The sequence below is a fragment of the Morchella sextelata genome (genome assembly GCF_020137385.1).
Source record: "Morchella sextelata strain SCLS chromosome Unknown scls_2, whole genome shotgun sequence".
NCBI lineage: Eukaryota > Fungi > Ascomycota > Pezizomycetes > Pezizales > Morchellaceae > Morchella > Morchella sextelata.
This window is the reverse complement of record NW_025408617.1, coordinates 185,614-204,856: the sequence shown is the minus strand read 5'-3', so window position 1 is coordinate 204,856 and position 19,243 is coordinate 185,614. Positions and strand designations below refer to the sequence as shown.

General features: G+C 49.1%; 7 protein-coding genes across 7 annotated transcripts; 5 read left to right on the top strand and 2 right to left on the bottom strand.

Annotated features, from left to right (window-relative positions):
* Positions 1-126: 126 nt before the first annotated feature.
* H6S33_005337 (uncharacterized protein) lies at positions 127-555 on the top strand (the record flags this gene model as incomplete). Its single annotated transcript, XM_044837181.1, has 1 exon — positions 127-555. The coding sequence occupies one exon, from the start codon at positions 127-129 to the stop codon at positions 553-555; it is 429 nt and encodes a 142-aa protein (XP_044698646.1).
* Positions 556-2,993: 2,438 nt separating this feature from the next.
* On the top strand, positions 2,994-3,751 carry H6S33_005336 (uncharacterized protein; the record flags this gene model as incomplete). The annotated part of the gene is made up of 5 exons (XM_044837170.1): positions 2,994-3,007; positions 3,110-3,160; positions 3,217-3,463; positions 3,583-3,660; positions 3,719-3,751. The coding sequence occupies 5 exons, from the start codon at positions 2,994-2,996 to the stop codon at positions 3,749-3,751; spliced, it is 423 nt and encodes a 140-aa protein (XP_044698645.1).
* An 851-nt stretch (positions 3,752-4,602) lies between these two features.
* H6S33_005335 (uncharacterized protein) lies at positions 4,603-5,138 on the bottom strand (the record flags this gene model as incomplete). Its single annotated transcript, XM_044837158.1, has 2 exons — positions 4,603-4,847; positions 4,916-5,138. The coding sequence occupies 2 exons, from the start codon at positions 5,136-5,138 to the stop codon at positions 4,603-4,605; spliced, it is 468 nt and encodes a 155-aa protein (XP_044698644.1).
* Positions 5,139-5,385: 247 nt separating this feature from the next.
* On the top strand, positions 5,386-7,727 carry H6S33_005334 (uncharacterized protein; the record flags this gene model as incomplete). Its single annotated transcript, XM_044837147.1, has 4 exons — positions 5,386-5,418; positions 5,484-5,720; positions 5,783-6,171; positions 6,233-7,727. The coding sequence occupies 4 exons, from the start codon at positions 5,386-5,388 to the stop codon at positions 7,725-7,727; spliced, it is 2,154 nt and encodes a 717-aa protein (XP_044698643.1).
* Positions 7,728-8,104: 377 nt separating this feature from the next.
* Positions 8,105-9,187, bottom strand: H6S33_005333 (uncharacterized protein; the record flags this gene model as incomplete). The annotated part of the gene is made up of 2 exons (XM_044837136.1): positions 8,105-8,652; positions 8,761-9,187. 2 exons carry the CDS (start codon positions 9,185-9,187, stop codon positions 8,105-8,107), a joined length of 975 nt encoding a protein of 324 aa, XP_044698642.1.
* A 3,654-nt stretch (positions 9,188-12,841) lies between these two features.
* Positions 12,842-13,829, top strand: H6S33_005332 (uncharacterized protein; the record flags this gene model as incomplete). Its single annotated transcript, XM_044837125.1, has 9 exons — positions 12,842-12,845; positions 12,971-12,987; positions 13,051-13,109; positions 13,163-13,181; positions 13,222-13,266; positions 13,338-13,360; positions 13,440-13,500; positions 13,559-13,605; positions 13,814-13,829. The coding sequence occupies 9 exons, from the start codon at positions 12,842-12,844 to the stop codon at positions 13,827-13,829; spliced, it is 291 nt and encodes a 96-aa protein (XP_044698641.1).
* Positions 13,830-14,881: 1,052 nt separating this feature from the next.
* On the top strand, positions 14,882-17,371 carry H6S33_005331 (uncharacterized protein; the record flags this gene model as incomplete). Its single annotated transcript, XM_044837114.1, has 3 exons — positions 14,882-15,023; positions 15,121-17,079; positions 17,151-17,371. The coding sequence occupies 3 exons, from the start codon at positions 14,882-14,884 to the stop codon at positions 17,369-17,371; spliced, it is 2,322 nt and encodes a 773-aa protein (XP_044698640.1).
* Between the last annotated feature and the right edge of the window lie 1,872 nt (positions 17,372-19,243).

Sequence of the window (19,243 nt, the reverse complement as noted above, 5' to 3'; positions counted from 1 at the left end):
TCGGCTTTATAAGCCATAGGATTTTCCTATAAATTTATCAACCTAAAAGCCTATAATACTGACCATATAAGTAAAAAGAAAACGCCACCAATTACGAACAAAAATTCCACAGCATCGCACATCAAAATGAAACTTACAGAATATCTACCCTACTTCGTTCTCCTCACCAGCCCAGGCGCCCTGGCCCTCGTTGCATCTAGAGCACCAGGCTCCCTATCCCAACCCCAATATAGCCTCGACGGAAAAGGCACCACCGCGGACGTCCCCAAAGCTAGAGCTTCAGCAGATGTCCTCTGCTCCCAATACATCAATAATCGATTGGATCTACTCGCAGATATTTGCAACATTGTGGAATCGGAGGGGCGCACCTCGATCGCTCTATGTTCGTCGGACGATACCAAGGCTCCGTTGGGGTGCGAGAATGTCGAAAAAATTGTGGACATTGGAGAGTATGAAACGCAGGGGCGATTCTTGGAAAAGAAAATGTGCATCATCTTTTTCAGAGGGGGGATGATGTATATTCTTTGTAGCCCTTCTATATCTGGAGACCTATAACAGCCGTATTGTCACGCGCACGAACACAGTGGTCGGACGGGACAGTTACTCTCTTTGCGGAACGCGGTGGCGAAGGCTAGGAAGGTGGATGTTGGCTTGATACGAGACGGAGCGGATTGTTTGACGTTTGAGGTTAGGAAAGAATAAAACAGTATACGTACTATGATCATCTAGTTCCTGGTGCATTTCAAGTATGTGTGAAAAGTTTGTGACACCGCCATGGCCAAAGTTTAAAGTTTGGAATATGAAAAGGTAATCCGCATAGACCTAAACCTTAAACCTAAATCCAATGTGTTTCAAGTGAAAGCTTTCATTCTCGCCTCCAGTAAACGTTTGGGTCATGGTAATAGAGCCCGATAGAGTCCAAATAAGTGAGTTAGCACTGCTGGCCATGAAGTTGAAATACCTTTAATGCAGATGTCCTACTCACGGTGCATAGTGCTCGTTATGGGGTCAAGTGAAATATTTTCCTCACATAAGATTCCATGGCTTTCCGTCCTTCGTTACATCCATGGAGATAGAAAAAAGTCGAAAGCGCGTTTTATAAACTTCATGGCCGGTGTCTTGAGTAGTTCAGGGTAGAGCTTCAAGAATCAACTGCAGATCAACTCCACATGTGTAGACCTTCGTCGATCTGCTACTTGTCCCATGATTAGTGGTGTTTACAAGAGACTGGGGCCTAACCTTATTGCATTCATGTCCTACTCGTGTATGGAGCTTGTGATCACTAGTACGTGTAGCTTTGAAGATACAGCGGTAATGATATGCGAAATCTGAGAAACCTGAGGACTTTGATGAAGCTGGTTGGTTTATGGATTGGGACTGGCCTTAGCTCTAGGCATGTTAGGGCGCTGTTTTAGGCTATGCCAAGCCAATATTTAGCTTCTAAAGGCTCTAATACTGTAGCAGCTAGCGAAAGCTTGAATTTATTTCTGCCTGCTCTCCTGTGATTTCCATGAGCATAAAGCTTAGCGTAACGTGTAGTCTCATTTCACGTATGCTTTCTTTGAGGCCGTGTGAAGCCAAAAGCCTACGTAGAAAGAACTCGGTTCACCTCCACGCGCATCGAGGGCTTTCATAAGCACATGTAGACTCAGCTAAACAAACTTACATCTGACATACGTAGTCATTCTTTGTAGGTTTGTCTATATAAACTGCTCCCTCCTCCGTCTTAAGAAGATATTGTTTAATTTATCCGAAGAGATAGATAAATAAAGGATGTTTCCTTTTTTGCCCAAATTTGAGCGTCAAGATACGTCTCTATTACTGAGTCCAGGCAATTTGTATAAGATGTATGTATGGTAGTATCAACACCTTCGGTTTATGTTAGATTTTTGGCCTAGACGTATAGAAAGGCTCAGTATAATAACCTGGTGCTTATATTCGCAGATTTATATCCGATGGCCATTGTGTTAGCTCCCTGGAGTGACCTTAGCCCCAGCTCACTGGGCCAAATCTCAGAAAGACAGAGAAAACGTGCGCCAACTCCCAAGACCCTGCTCTACCACCTCTGTCTTTCCTCGTGGATTAGACCCGGATGATAAGGCGCTGCCATCAAGTAACCAGACAATATTATTGTTGTAATTTCTCCGAAGGGTGTAGGGGAACAAGATGGTTGGAGTTGATGTTGGCGAAGAGTCAAGGTTAGATTCTTGGTATATACAGTTTCCTCGCTCTAAATGGAGGGTGGGCACAATCGCGAAGTAAACTCAAACTATGCTCCTATGCAGAAATGTGGGAAAATACTCTCTTCCTTCTGCTGGTATTGGTCCGCAGATAATATGGGATCAAGACCTGATGATGACTACATGTAGTAGCATGGTGGACGTTGGGCGAGTGAGCTTCTGTGCAGCTATATAGCCAAGAGCAACATTCACGGTTCTTTTGGCGAATATGCCAATAGCCGCTGATTTATATAGTCAACGTAATTCCACATGAATTCGGTTTAATAGATAAGTAGGATTACGGTAGCATATTTGTAAAAAGGTGAAGTTATAATCTCACCTCATTTCACTTCAATCTCTAAGAGGTAACCATGTTACTGGGCGCGCGCAGAGCTAGAGATGGCAACGAGTGATATCGCAAGAACCAACCCTAACCCTTATTGCACATACGGATAGACATCAGCATTCAAAACCGCTACATACAGAGGAGAAATTTACTTGCTTCATTTTTCAAAGATTTGATAGACAGCGGTTGTTTCAGCAGTGAAGTTCATCGTTGTGGGGGAGCTTTGTGACTGCTAAATGCGGAGCCCTAATTTCGCATCCCACCGCCAAGCCCTTGCCCACACAACCAAGCCAGACCACGCAAATTCCCAAACGAACATCGCAGTTGACGACTACAGCACCACGACAAAATAACGACCCCTTCACGTTACCGACCGACGGATCCCTAGAACCCTTTTCCCGTACTAACACCAACAAAAACAGCTCAAAATGTCGAAGCGTGGGTACGTTACGGAAACCCCAGATTTTTTCCCCACCGAATTGGACACGGCGAACGAAATGACGACGATGGGAGATTAAATGCTGATTTCATGGCTGTTTTGCAGACGCGGTGGTGCCGCCGGTAACAAGCTCAAGATGACCCTCGGTCTGCCTGTGTCCGTCTCCCAGATTCCCTTCTAGGCTGCGACCGGAAAACTAATGGATTAAATAGCGGAGCCGTCATGAACTGCTGCGACAACTCTGGCGCCCGTAACTTGTACATCATCTCCGTCAAGGGAATTGGTGCTCGTCTCAACCGTCTCCCTGCTGCTGGTGTCGGTGACATGGTCATGGCCACCGTCAAGAAGGGAAAGCCTGAGCTGAGGAAGAAGGTCATGCCTGCCGTCGTTGTCAGACAGAGCAAGCCATGGAGGAGATCCGACGGAATCTACCTCTACTTCGAGGACAACGCTGGTGTGGTACGTATTTCTAAAATACCTTGGCGGGGAAGAAGAATTGGGGGAATTAGCAGCTGGAGGCTTGCTGGTTGGTTGATTGGAGAGGGATAGAGAGGCTAATGGTGGGATTTTGCGAATAGATCGTCAACCCCAAGGGTGAGATGAAGGGATCAGCTATTACTGGACCCGTCGGAAAGGAGGCTGCGGATTTGTGGCCGGTAAGAGCTCATCTGCCCATTTATGTTTGCTAAAGTCCCATACTAACAAGTTATATAGCGTATTGCTTCCAACTCAGGCGTTGTCATGTAAACAATCTTTTTTTTCTTCAAAAATAGGGTTTTTCTTCAAAATTAAATAAACGGCTGTCCTGTCTCCCTTTTTTCTCCCTTTCGTCCCACATGGAATATGTGATCTTGCAGGAAGCATGGGTTTGCTTCTGGTGCTAGGCGCGCCAGTGCTGGAGAATAGGTTGAGAATGGGTGTAGCGATATAGTTTGATATGCAACAAATATATCACTCTGGAGTCTTGAAAAGTAGCTGTGCTACATCGCCTGAGACTAGAGCAAGCTTTCCGTCATCCTACCAGTTCATTTCCCCCAAATCTATAATTTGCCCCGAACCACCTTCAGCATATACAACACATCCTCCCTTTAGGGACAATGAGTGTGATTGTCTATATTAGGTGGAATATCAAACTCTCCTCCTATTTAATGAAGAGCGACTTGTTCGCATCTACGGACGTCGAGCTTTATATTTTGCTTGGATGAACATCTACTACTAACTTGGATACGCCGTGTATATTCTTAGAAATAAACTAAATTTACCGAACGAGAACCTTCATAATTTATGTGATAAGTCTATGTGGTATTATTGGTATATACTAGCTTCTGAGGGCTTACACCCTTGCATTCCGACGGCACGGGAGAGCTCCATAACACCAAAATAAGGAAGAATGAAAAGATATTCCACAAAAGACAATAGTCAATTATTACCGAACGATAAGTCCTATAACTAAAACTTGGTGATGAGACAAACACCCAAGGGGTGCTAGTATTATATACTTTACATCTGATTATATACTACTGATTTCCTCACTAGGTACGTTTGACCCTCATATAGCAGGTGATTGTTGTGACCAGCGCTAGCAACTGCATCGGATTCTATTGTTCCCGCTGTCTTTCTGCAGCTTCAGCACGCCTTTCTGATTCCCGCCTGGGTCTCTTCCTATCCGGCGTTACTGCAACATCCACGTTTACCCGTGGCTCAACAGGACGTTTGCGTTCAGTTGAGGGTCCGGCTTCTGTACGTGGAGGTTTCTGAGACCGCGTTTGAGACGTTAGAGAATGGGCCGTAGAGTCACTGTAGAGAAACGGGAGTGCAAAGTCGGTTGATTTGAATTTGAAAACTGTACGAAGATTGATTGAGATTAGCAACCGATATATAGAAATAAAGAAATGGTTAGAATTTAGTCACCGTGTTTGCACTTTGGATCAACTCCATCGATGAGTAGGATGCTCTTCACCTCTGGTGATGGGCGGTGCCTGACTAGTGTAGCTTGGTAGTCCCTGACAGTTGTGACGTCCGGTTTAGGGTCCTTTCGGCTTCTGATACGGCGAACTTCTTTGTATACGCATTCCGGGCTTGTATTTGTGAATGCGTCCTTTGAAAACGAAGGGAGTCCCTTAAGAGCCGACATTTTGATTGTCTGGTTTGGGAAGATGCGATCGCGCGAAGCTTCGCCAAAGTACAGCTAGGAATGAACAATGGCCATGTCTGAGAATTGCTGGGACCCAAGACTGGCGCCATAACCAACTCGGCCATCTTGCCTTGGTTACCCGGGTGCATTCGCAACCCTAACCCGATGAGTTAAATGCCCCTCCCCCACCAAACCAAAAATAAAAGTCATACCTGACCAACTTGCTCTGGACAGTAACGCTTGCAAAATGTCGTCGTTCAATTTGCTAATCGCCCAAAAGGTTCGTAAAGATAAAAGGATTCCTTATTCTCATACAACTCAGTTACTAACAGTATTTATTACCAGGCTCAACTTGCACACATCTACCCCGCGCTCATCGCGAGCAGCGTCATTAACGGATCAGACCCTGTCCAGCCAGTTGCGGTTGTCGTCAAGGAGGTTGAACTCCTCGACAAAGCGGTTCCCGAATCTTCAATTGGTGTTCAGCTTGAGGGCGATGATGTCGTCTATGGACCTGAAGCTGTGCTTAAGAAATTGATTTCTGCATACCCGCAGCACATCCGTGGAAGCCAGGGTTCTTTGGTAAGAACTGAGTGTTTTTAGTAGTTTTTATGGAAGTAGGATTTAATTCTTTTATCATACAGGAAGATGAATGGATTGCCTTTACGCTTACCCGTCTTTCTGGTGGGAGCAAGGACTTTAAATCCACCTCTGCTGCGCTCGAGGAGCTTAACAACCACCTAACTCTTCGCACATTCCTTGTGGGATACACCCTTACAATCGCGGATATCTCTGTATGGGGTGCTCTTAACGGCAACGGCCAGGCCATCTCTGCCATCAAGAGAAACCACCTTCCCAACTTGGTCCGGTGGTTCAAGTACATTGGTTCCATCGAGCGGGTATCTACTGTTGTTGAAAGCTTCAAGGCGGAATTGACAACCAAGAAGAAGGCAAAGAGCAAGGAAGGAAGCTATGAGATTGGCCTCATGGACACTGACAAGGGGGTTGTCACCAGATTCCCTCCTGAGCCATCGTAAGCTCTCCCCCAGCCAGAGACCTCAGGCGTCGCAATTCTAACCACATGGATTTGACAGAGGTTACCTCCACATTGGCCACGCCAAAGCCGCTATGCTCAACCAGTACTTTGCGCAGCACTACGGCGGAACCATGATCATCCGTTTCGACGACACCAACCCCACGAAGGAGAAGCAGGAGTTCCAAGACTCCATCCTTGAGGATCTCGCCCTTCTTGGAATCCACGGTGACAAGATCACCTACACCTCCGACCACTTTGACCGTCTCTACGAGGAAGCTATCAGGATGATCAAACTCGGCAAAGCCTACTGCGACGACACTGCGCAGGAGCAAATGCGCCACGAGAGAATGGAGGGCATTGCCTCCAAGAACCGCGACCGCACCGTCGAGGAGAACCTCGCTGCCTTCGAGGAAATGAAGAACGCAACAGATCAAGGCGTCAAGACCTGTCTCCGCGCCAAAATCAGCGTCGACGACCCCAACAAGGCCATGCGCGACCCCGTCATCTACCGCTGCAACCCCAGCGTCCACCACCGCACCGGCGACAAATACAAGGTCTACCCCACCTACGACTTCGCCTGCCCCATCGTCGACTCGCTCGAGGGCGTCACCCACGCCCTCAGAACAATCGAGTACCGCGACCGCAACCCGCAGTACTGGTGGATGATCGAGGCACTCGGCCTGCGCAAGGTCCACGTCTGGGACTTTGCCAGACTGAACTTCATCCGCACCCTCCTCTCCAAGCGCAAGCTCACCTGGTTCGTTGAGGAAGGGCTCGTCCGCGGCTGGGACGACCCGCGGTTCCCGACTGTCCGCGGCATCCGCCGCCGCGGCATGACGATCGAGGCCCTCCGCAGTTTCATCCTTGCCCAGGGCCCGTCAAAGAACGTGGTCAACCTCGACTGGACCATCATCTGGGCCGGCAACAAGAAGGTCATCGACCCCATCTCGCCCCGCCACACCGCCGTCATGGCCGCCGGCGCCGTCAAGGCCCGCGTCATCGGCGGCCCCGCCACCCCCGTCGTCGAGATGAAGCCGAAGCACAAGAAGAACGCCGAGATCGGGCTGAAGAAGGTGGTGCTGGGCGACGAGGTGCTGCTCGACCAGGAGGATGCGCGCTCGTTTAAGGAGGGCGAGGAGATCACGCTGATGGACTGGGGTAATGCGTTTGTGACGAAGATCACCCGTCCTGACCCCGCGGGCGACGTGACGGCGCTGGAGCTGACGCTCCATCTCGAGGGCGACTTTAAGAAGACGGAGAAGAAGGTGACGTGGTTGGCGGCGGCGCAGGAGACGGTGCAGGTCGAGCTGGTGGACTTTGATTATCTGATCACGAAGGAGAAGCTGGAGGAGGAGGATGAGCTCAAGAATTTCGTCAACCCCAAGACGGAGTTTAGGGAGGATGCGATTGCGGATTGTAATGTTGCGGATGTGAAGGTGGATGATATCATACAGTTTGAGAGGAAGGGGTACTATAGATGTGATGAGGCTGCCGCGGAGGGGAAGAAGGCGGTCTTCTTTTGCATCCCGACTGGGAAGACGGAGAAGAAGTAGAGGAACTAGACTCTGTTAGTTTGCTGCTTGGCTAAACATAAATCGCAATTTAGATTTTTCGTAATCAGATATGGACCGATATGGACCGAGTGACCGCTTGTGAAGACTATCGATCACGCTTGTTGTTTCTCTTTGTGCAATTGTTTCAACTCGTTAATTTTTTTATTGTAGTCCATTATTTCACGTTTCTTCAAGTTTTAATGCAATCCATTAGGTATCTATTCTATTTCCTACGGGACTGCACCTTACGGCAAACTGAAATCTAGGTATCCCTGAAGCAAAAAGAAAAGGAAAAAGAAAAGAAAAAAACTCCAAAGCAAGCAACCCATTTTCCCATCCCATTACCACCCCCCCCCCCCCCCCCCCGCGCAATCTCCTCACAACGGCTTCCCCACCGCCACCGCATCCCCACCCCCATACCACAACAACCCCCTCCTAAACTCCACGCCCCGCTCCTCCCCCACCACCCACCTCACCCTGCTCCACTCCCTCTCAATCCACGCATTAATCCTCTCAATGCCGCTCACCCACGCCTCCCTCCTCCCCACATCCCAGTCCTCCACGCCGCCGCCCGTCACAAACCGCGCAACAGTGATGTGCGCCGACGGCACGGTGTACCGCGAGCCGCACGCGGCACCGCTGTCCACAGCCGCTTGGTAGAAGTCGCGCCGCAGGTGGTGGTACGTGTAGGCGCTCTCGGGCGTGGCCGCCTCGGGCACGAACGAGATTGCGAGCGCGGCGCTGTCGAACGAGAGCATGGGGCGGATGAGCACGGCGCGGTGCGCCGAGGCGCTGGGGAGGTTGACCATGAGCGGGAGGGTGGGGCGGAGGAGGGCGGTGATGGCGTCGATTTCGGGGCGCGTGCGGGAGTGCGCGATTTCGAGGACGGTGAGGTGCAGGTTGTCGAGGGGCATGAGCCAGATGTCTGGTCCGCAAGCTCGAGTTAGCAGGTGGTCCAATAATGAATATATAGCTCCAGCTAGCTATCCCCAACAATAACAACAACAACAACAACAACGAAAGAGCTACAAACCCGAGCACAGCTTCCTCAGCCTCCCCTGCACCTCGCCCACCATCTCCCGCACCGCCGCCGTCGGGCGCGCCCAGAACGTCAAGCAATTGCGCGTATCAATCTCGTCCTGGCGCCTCTTCTCGCGGCCCGCCTGCTCGAGCTCCGGGATGCGCTGCGTGCCCGCCGCGTGCACGAGCTCCTGCAGGATCGGGTCCACGCTCATGCCGGCGAAGGAGGGCGCGAGGAGCTGCGCGCCCTGGTGCGCGTTGCGCGACGTGCGGTGCGTCTCGTAGGCGCGCTGGATGAGCGCGGGGGAGTCGTGGCAGGCGTCGATGAGCGTGTCGTAGGGGGTGGTGGGAGGGGGGGTGTTGGGGTGGGGCGGGGAGCCGGAGGGGGGGAGGCCGGAGAAGTCGATGAAGAGCTGTTGGACTTGGATGTCGACGGTCATTGTGGTGTGGTGTGGTGTGGTGTGGTGTGTGGTGTGTGGCGGTATGGGCTGTGGGTGGTATAAGGCAGGTAGTGAGGTTAATTGTAGATATAGCTGTGGGCTTCTGGAATTCTTGAATCCTGGACAGGGTTAAGGGTTTCAGGGACCGTTCGGATCTGGGGAAGAGTCTTTGGAGGGTCTTTGGGTCTCTGGGGGGGGGAGAATTTAGAGGTTCTCTAGTCTCTGGGGGGGTTTAAGTATCTAAGGGGGTGTGCGCCATCCGACTCTGCTCTGGCTTTATATTAATCATTACTCTCCTCCATCCACTTGACCTCTGAGGCTCTCTCGCTCTCTCTCTCGCTCTCTCTCTCCCTCTCGCTCTCTCTCTCGCCCAGGAATGCAGAAAATAGGAGAGAGGCCACCACAACCCAACCCAACCCAACCCAACCCACTCCGCTCTACACGCAAAGAACATCCGCCTTGGCTGCCGCGTCATCTGGAAGGGCTAGAGACGTTGCCAAGAGCTGTCGAGAGCCGTTGGGGAGGGATTACTCTCGTGTACATGGAGCACGGATGGGTGGACTTTACCTGCCCTGCTTTTATTGCCCGGATGCAGAGGGGGCGGGCAGACAAATACACATGTAGACACTGGGATTTGATTTCAAACAGGGCTACGGCGGGTAGGCAGGTCAAGTGCATATGTGGGATGGGAGTCAAATCATGCACTGGGTGGGTGGTGGTTGTCGCAGCCATATCCAGGTTTGCGGGTGCGGGCGGACCTGTGTGGTGTGGAAACGAACAATCGATCATCAGTCTATCCTTCCGTTCGCTGGCCCCCTGAGTTGCTCAACCCCAACCCCAACCAACAACCAGTCCAGCGGCTGAAAGTGCAAGTTTCAACCCACCTCTCGGGATAGATGTTGGTTGGTGCATGACACATCTCCGGGAATCAATATACGATACGAGGAGGCTCTCTGTGATACGAGGAAGCACTGGCTGTATATATACCCGAGGAATTGCAAACATTGTTTTCCTGTTAGGGTGAGCCTTGAGCTTATCTACATAAGCCACCACTTGGTCGATTGGCTGATTGGCGATTGGGGCGCGGGAGGCAGGAAGGGAGGCGGGGCTGAATTGAAGTGACAAATTTCTCTCACACAAGTCTCATAAGCCTTCTTTCCTTCTTTCCTTCTTTCTTTCTTCCTGGCTGTATGCAGAGTTCCTAGGTGGAGATTTAAGCTTAAATAGAATAGAGTGTGCATGTATGTAGGGGGTCGAGTTTCCTGCGGCTGCATGATTGATACTCTGCTCTGCTATATGCACATACATAGGGGTTTGCATCTCATGATATCTCCGCTAAAGTCTACCCTCGACCGTTTTTCCGAGTGCCAAGTACCTATATCTTAAGAATAGTATTCGGCCATGTGCTGGAAACTCGAGTGCCTCCTCCTCTCGATTTGAGATGCTTCTTTACCGACCGGCGAAAGATCCATAACCCGTGCACATCATAGGCAGAGTTACAGTATGACTATCGGGCCGGCGCCGGCTGTATTATCTGCAAAAGGACCTGCAATGACAGAAACCCGAATCGAATCCGAATCCAAAATATAACTCAAGCCCCCCCCCAATCAATTGCCAAGCAGCGCAGCGAATCAGAAAAGCAATAACCACCAAGACCAAGAGCTGAATCCAAAGTCTCCGGCTCCCCCCCCCCCCTACAGATTCTGGTAGAATTAATGCGAAAGTGGGTTTTCCGTGACCCGATAGTCCCATTGGCCCTCAAAGGAATTTTTGCAGTGAGCACGGGCCAAGAAACCCACCCTTTTAGTTCTGACTTTCGCAATAATTCTACCGGATACTGTATACCTATCCTACTCAAACCTGGATAGGATGGTAATGCTTATTGTATCCACAACTAATGAATCAATGGATCGGGAAATTACACTCCCCTCCCTAGAAGCCAAAGGAAACCTCCGCCGGGAAGCCACAAAACTCGGGTCGATCACACGGAGCCACCACGGGACAGAGGCTTTCTCTGGAGGAATCAAGCACTCTTGGCCGCGGGTCGGGCCGTAGCACGTCACGGCTAGCGAGTAGCCAAGTGTTGAGTTGTGTATATAGTTGGAGTTCATGTATGGAGTGTGTGGAGTGTATGGAGGCGATTCACGGGCTGTCACTCGAGGTTGAGGCCTGGTCATGAGGCGGTATGTCGGTTTAAGGTGTCTGTCGGCTTGCCTGTACCTACATGTACATGTAGTTACAGCGGGTTTTATAATACAATTTTCTCACTCACGCAATCACTTGAAAACCTTAAACCCGGATTTCCCAAGCAGGCTATCATTTCAAGGTTTGAACAATTGCTCGCACTGAATGTGTGTGAAAAAAGGTGGTCTTAGTAACGGTGTCCACAGTCTAGCCTAACTAAACGTGTCACCTTTATGTGTATATAAGATGTAGATATTTTTTCATCCTCCGTGATAGAACCATCCTACATTGCCTCTCGCTACGCATCTCCAAAACTCCATGTCTTCGGCTAGATGGTGTTTCATTTTTCTTTTTCTTGAACGACGAAACTTGGTGGAAATGAGGTTTAGCTGTAGGCACATGTATTAATGAAGTGGTTAATACGAGCGCGCGGGCGGGAGAGAGCGGTTGATGGGCTTGGCAGGTGGGTTGAGTTATGCAGAGAAGTATTTGTGACTTTGCTTCTTTACTCCTTTGGCTGGATTTGTTTGGGACTTATGGCTCGTGTTATTATTCTCATCTTGGCTTGCAACTAACTACACGATAGTTGAATCGGTGTCTTTTCTTCAAACATTGCCCAGCGCGGCAATATACTAGGCTTCTACACAACAAAAAGTTTGACCACTGAAATAGGTGCATGTCTTTAACAATGTTTATGTTCATGATGTAGTCTAGTCTAGTTCGAGAGGGATACCTACTCTACCTACGCCTCACACAAAAAAATGCCACAACTGCAGGAACAAGCGAATAAGCAAGCTCGTTCTCCTGATGATCTCTTTCTCGTTTATGTTCAACTGTCTTTTGTACCTCACAGCATTTTTTGCACTGAGACACGCAGATGGGCGGATGGGACGAGGAGATGGAACCGTACCGCGCGCATGCAGATCGATCTATGCAGGTGTACTGGGCGTTGCTATTGCCCTGAACTCCGAACTGTAGAGTCTAGAATAGTTAAAGGAGTTGACTCGTTTAATAGTCTTCTTTTTGGATCTTGGAATGATACATGTTCTACGCAGAGCGTGTGATGTCTATCTAGACTCGTAGAGTACTCTAGCTGCCCGAAAAGGTGCCTCGGATGCCTGCCAAGAGCACATACAAGTAGGCCAATGTATCCCCAACCTCAACCTAGTCACTCGGAAGAGCTCGTTCCGACTCGATTCCCAAGAGGAGGAACCCCCGGCACCGCGATATTTATCTCCCAGCTGGGCATGAAAGGAATATTGATTTTTCAACAGTAATATTCCGGGCTCGGCACTCGCCTCCTGAACACTAGCTACGGGGACGGGCTAAGAATAGCAGGAAGGCAGCAGGATCCAGGAGGCTAATAACAAACCTAGGAACCCATATCAGGCTACAGATCCACACGGTTTTTGTCGCTTAAAGGGCTTGGAATTTTGCCTTTTCGCGCAATCGGGAAGTCGACGAGGGGTTATGGGTAGGGGAGGGGGTGGAGGAAGGAGGATTAGTTACTCTAGGAGGTATGACATCGTGGATGTGTGCCTCTACGATACATACATCTCCGCGATACCGATACTCTGCTGCGTGGAATACTTCATGTAGGCCGATGTGTACAAGAGGTATATATGATCAAGAATTGTCATCCGAGGTTCTGATAATATATTTACATTCCAATGGCTGAGGCTTTATATTTTGATGCGGTGATCATGAGGTTCAAGTGCAATGGCAGAATAGTTAGAGCGTTAGTCTCTTTACCACCCCCCCTTAAAAGATATTTACCAAAACTCTTTACAGAGCGAGCCAAGATTCCCTCGTTCCTCGGCAGGTTTCAATGATATTGACACGCTCTGAAGTGCGGGCTCCAAAAAAGATCACGAGTTTTTAGTAGCAGGGTATATGTGGGTTTTTTTCTTTCTCGCTTTCTATCTTTAGCTATACTCGCTAGCTAACTAAGTAACGTAACTACTAGGAAACTCTAGAGCAGGTACCAGCGTATGCATCCTTTGTACAACATGGCCAAGGCCGGGCCAGGTAGAGTACTGTACTTTAATTTACAACTCGGCTCTTTTAGTGTAACTGGCCAGGTCAGTAGGAGAGGAATCGGGCTCGATTGGGGAAGCACATCATCGCTGGTTCGTTTCAGCCGTTGCTACTAGAGCTAGAGTTTCCTCACTCGATTGACGACATTAGGAATGGAGTGATTCTGCACGGATGGGTTACTGGCCTCTACCTTGTATGTAGGTACTCATGCGATCTACCAGAACTCCAGGTGTTTATGAGGTAATCACGATCACTTGGGAAGGGGGGTAGAGTACATATGTATCTACCCCTGCTGTATTCGAAGGGCCGGGTTGTTTGTTTTCCAGAGCATTTTTTTCGGTTTTCGCCATTGCATTCTTGAAACTGCAAAACAACTACTTACTCTAGGAATTTTTTGAAATAAAGAAAGAGAAAAAACTAAAAAACTAAACACAACCTACTCTCGAATTGCGAGATGAGACACGCCACAAAGACGGCGGACTGCGATTACTTATCTAAGCTTCAGAGAAATAGTCTCCATATGGACTCGACCTCTCGGCAATCCGGATGGTTGAGACCTGGGGTCCCTGCTCGATTCTCGTATCTTAAGCTTATACTGATATGTAGGGTACTCTCTTCTCAGACAAGGGTCTGTGGCGAACGAGAGAAGAGAAGAAAAGGGTATTCTCCTATTTGCATTGCAGTCGGTAGTTTGTTTTCCGAGACCGACAATCTATTTACAGCCAAAACGTTATCGTTTACCAAAGAGCTGAATTGAAGAGAGGGTTGAGAAAAAGGGTTCAAAGAAACAGAACGTTTCATCCCGGTACCTATAGAGAAAGGGGCCGAAAGCTGGGAAACGAACAATTCTAGAACAACCAATTGTAAGGGCACACCCAGATGTACCCACACCATCTAATCGTCCGAAGAAAGTAACAATATTAACCCCTGTACCAGATCCTCACTGGGGGCGGGTTGCTTTTCGGGGCGAGGGTATAGGCACTATACATACAGATCATGTTGTTGTTGTTGTTGCTGTGGAACAGAGAGCCCAAGCACAAAACAGTTGCAGTTACTCAGGCTATTACGGCCAAAGATAGGCTTCAGCTACTTGCTTTGTCTCTGTCAAGCCCACCCTTTACCAATCCGCCCCTCCCTTCTCCCCTCCCGCGTTACAATTGGAATCCTCCCTTTTAGAGTTAGTTGGATTTGGGCGGTACACATGTTACACACATGTCTTTATTCGGGGGGAGGCTTCTTGGGGAGCTTTTATATATATCCGGCCCTCGTTCCCCATCTTTTTCAGTTCTTCACCAGTCCAACATCTCTCTCTCTCTCTCTTTCTCTTGAGGATTGAAGACGGTACACAAACGATCGTGAACTTACGATCAGTCATTCGCTTTTGTGGGGTTCGAGTTTCACTTTCGTTGCCCAACTTGCACACGTTTTTTTTTATTCATTACCTACAGAATATAATTCCTTAATAGCGCAATCATGCGTGTTTCTACCAGCCAGATTCTGGCTGTAGCTGCTGTCTTTTGGGGCACGGCGTATGCTGCATGCACTTCAAATTTGGTTATAGACGACTACTCAACTTATTCAACTAATATCAACAAGCAAGGAAGTTGGACATCTGGTATGTTAACCTATTTGAACTTGGATTGTCTATGGCTAGACATTCCCAGTGGTTTCATAGTGCATAGATCTAGACATTGAAGCTAATTGATTATTAGATGATGGTTCAATGGCTTCAATTACGGCCAACACCGCCGCCAAAAAGCTCACCTTCACACCCAAGGCAAACGCTTACTTCTATGAGTCTTTTGACTCATGCATTGCTGCCACAACCCAGGGTTATAATGCAATTACATTCCCGTTCAAGAGCCCTGCTTCTGGAGCTTCCTTCACCCTTGAAATACAGACTGCAAGCACCTGTGCATCAACAACCTACACCAGCTACTTCTATACTGTTTCTGGTCTGACGGGTGCAACTCAAACCCTCACAATCCCGCTTTCCAGCTTTACTGGTGCCAATCTTAACGTGATCAAGTCCTTTGTCTGGTCTGCGTTCAGCTCCAACACCGCTGGATGGGAACTTGGTGAGACCAAGCTTGCCTGTGCGGCCGGCACTGGGTCATCAAGCTCTGCTACCGTAACACCCACTGGAACCTCTTCGTCAACTAGCGTAACTGTCACCTCCCCAACTGTCACCTCCTCGACTCCTACAACTTCAGGGACTTGCTCGCCTCTGGTCGTTGATGATTGGGCATCACAGTCCCGTCTTACCTTCCTCTACTACAATGCCATGCTCAAGGCATCGTCAGATGATGGTACTATGACTTCTATCGTCGTTGCCAACAATCGGGTTACCTTTACCCCTACCGGCAACTCTTACTTCTACACCAACTTGGACTGCACCAGTGCCACCAACAAGTATGGTGGTATTGGAATGCGCATCAAGGCTGCTGCAGGCACTACATTCACTGTTCAGATGCAATACAGTGCTTCATGCAGTGCTTCTAACTTCCAGTCTGTCGACAGGACCACAGCACAGCTTGGATGGACCTTTGACGGCACTGAGAAGTTCTACAGCTTCCCGTTGTCGACCTTCACTGGCCTCGATACCGGCCACTTGATGTCCATCATGTTTTACAACTACAACAGCAAGCCAGTCACCCTGGGCCCGCTCGCATTCTACTGCGGTAGTACTGCTAAGGAGTATGTTGTTGCACCTACGCCCACTGACAGCGTCGCAACCAACACTGTTCCCGCAACTTCAGCCACCGCCACCGCTTTCGTGATTGACCAGTTCACCGGCCCCGACTCTAATGCTCTCGGATTCTGGCACGGTGGTGATGATACCACTGGATACACCATTTCCGGCGGAAAGCTTACCATCAGCTACAAGGACAGTGATCTCGCTTGGTACACTCAGATCTCTGACTCGTGCCGTGACATGACTACCTACGCCAATGGTTACCTCCACATTGCATACACTGGTTCCAGCGCCTTCTCTATTGCCTTCCAGCAACACAACTCTGGTTGTAACGCCAATGTAGCACCGTACCCAGAGACTTGGGACGAGGTCGATGCCGGCCGTTATGCTACTGCCACCGATATCTATGTCCCCATTGCCCACTTCGACATCATCAAGACCCGCACCATTGGATTCGCGCTCAAGGGCTTCACCGGAAGCACCAACACCGTCATCTCCAAGATCGAGATCGTCAAGACCATCCCATCAGGCGTCACCGTCCGCTCCAAGCTCCCCACCGCGCCATTGGTGTTCTCGTGCTCTGTTCCCAACTCACTCGCCTTCGCCATCGATGACGGCGACCCACAGCTCGCCCAGCAGGTCATGCAGATCGTCAAGGAGGAGAATATCAAGGTCACCTTCTTCACCGTCGGTGCCGCCCTTCTCGACACCTCAACCAACCTTACAAACGTCTACAAGGAGATGATGGCGCAGGGACACCAGGTCGCGTACCATTCATTCACTCACCCGAAGATTGAGGGTCTCGGCACCAACGAGGCTATCGATTGGGAGATTCAGCAGGATATCGACGCCGTCACCAAGACCCTCGGTATTACCTCAAAGTACTTCAGACCTCCGTTTGGAAATGAGGGTGCGAAGATGAGACAGCGAATTGCTGCGTTGATTCCTGGTGGAAAGCTGATCAACTGGTCTATTGGTATGTCTAACCTTATTTCCCTTTATTCAGCATATATGTAGAGTAACACGAAACTAACAACTGTGCTACAGACTGCGAAGATTGGCTATACGCTACCTCCAGCACCCCCGAGAAGCAGCTCGACGCCTTCAAGCGCGATCTGGCCAAGGGCGGTAACTTGGTGGTTATGCACTACCTCTACCCCAGCACCGTTGGGTACTTGAAGCAGTTCATCCAATTGGCAAAGGCCAGTGGAAAGAACTTGATGAGAGTTGACCAGTGTCTCGGTGACCCGAATGCCCCGGCTCTTTAAAGGTGTTATGATGTAGATGTAGTTTTTGTGATAATGGTCATTTGAGATATGGTTTTTCGATATAATTTTTAGTTTATTGTGATGGGCCTTTTTTTTTAGTTAAGGCGGGCGGGAAGGAGGGAGGGGGGGTGGGGGGAATCAATTATTTGCAATCAGAGACATTGTGTATGATGGGTCGATAACGTGTGTATGTGAAACTTGGGAACGGAAGAAAAAAGAGTTTCTCGTTGATAATTGGTGGCTTTGTGGTGTGTCAGAACTCGTATCGAACCCCCCCCCCCCCACACCTTGGAGGTCAAAGTAAGGTTTCATCTTTCTAGGGTTGGGGTTCACGTGACATGCGCAATTTGACCCCCTAGATATGTGCACATAACGTAACTACATATTATGAGAGTGATATAGATATAGCTTGTCAGTGTTAATGTTTGTATATGCAGGGTCAGTGCACATATCAGGCCATAAGATCCAGAAAGTTTAGTGGACGTACTATAACTTTGTTTTACAAAACTCTATAAAAGTACTCTAAGCACCCCTAGCTATGTAACACACGTACTGAATTAAGATTGTATCTACATGTGCTTTATTCAAGTGATATCTCCTAGGCATGGAGATTCCTCACCGGTTCAGCAAGCATCACGGGGTATATAGAAAAAAATGACAACCTTTTCCAATGCTAAGATTGGACCGGGTTAGCCCGTTTGCAACCATACCGCTAGTTGAGTAAATACCCCTTAAACTTGGTCACTAAGAAGGATCCCCTTTCCCTAAAGTAAAATTATAAAAAAAAATACTCCGAGATACTTTCATACCCGGCGATGCCACCCGCCGGTCGAGCTTTCGTATATACACTTATACCTTGAAAGCACTCTTAAAAAGAGTGTGTTCCCATGATGACTACCAGATAGACTCGTTGCCTTACCAAGCTCAAATAGCTTGTTAATTCTTGGCAAACGAGTGATATTCTATGATTAAATACACCTGCTAACGGCGCTGTATATACATGTATATACACACCAGCCGAATCTAAGATAGGAATAGAGTTTTCAGCTTCTCGCGAGAGAAAGAAGCGCTAGCGAAGGACATTGAGGGTCGTAAACGTGGCCTGGAGATGCTCTTAGCCCAGGTAGCTGCTAGGAGATGGCAGCCGGCCGAATGGGGGGCGCATTAAATAATTTTCGCTCGAGAATTAAGAGAGAGCAAAAAGGATGGTGAGTGATCAATTCACCATCCCCCAAAGTCCAAGGTGGAGATCGAACTTACGCGCTGGCGAGATTGCTCCACTCAGAATAACAGGCCAGACAGGCCAGTGTCCATTACTCTAACTTGAGCCAGCCAACGTAGGGTTCAGGTGTATATACTAGTTGGGCTACTAGCCTCTCTCCAGGACGCTACCAACCTACATAGTAGATATTCTTGCCGTTAAAGGACAACAATGACATGCGGTCAGTTGAAGGTGCGGGTACGTGGTACATTGTAGTGAGAGGATATCTGTCTTTATTATGGATTAGTTAAACACCCGACTAGACTCCCGTTATGATCTGTGATAAAAGGACCTACCCGGGGATTGCGTGGTTTAAGACCTCTGGGCTGGGACCAAACCTGGGGAGTATCCAACACTGGAAAGGCGTTCCTGTCTAGAGAATTTATACCCCACACGTATACCGCCGCCCTTGATCACCCTGCTCCCCCCCCAGCCAGCTTGGGGGGCTTGCTCATACCACCTACCTACACAGACTAACAAAGCCAACACCTCCATGCAGTACACACAAGATGATGAGGCCATTTAGTTATGCGCTGGGTTATCATTATCCTCCAGCCCCTTGGGGGCGGACCGCTCTACGTTTTTTTTCAGGATATAAAATCTCGAGACAT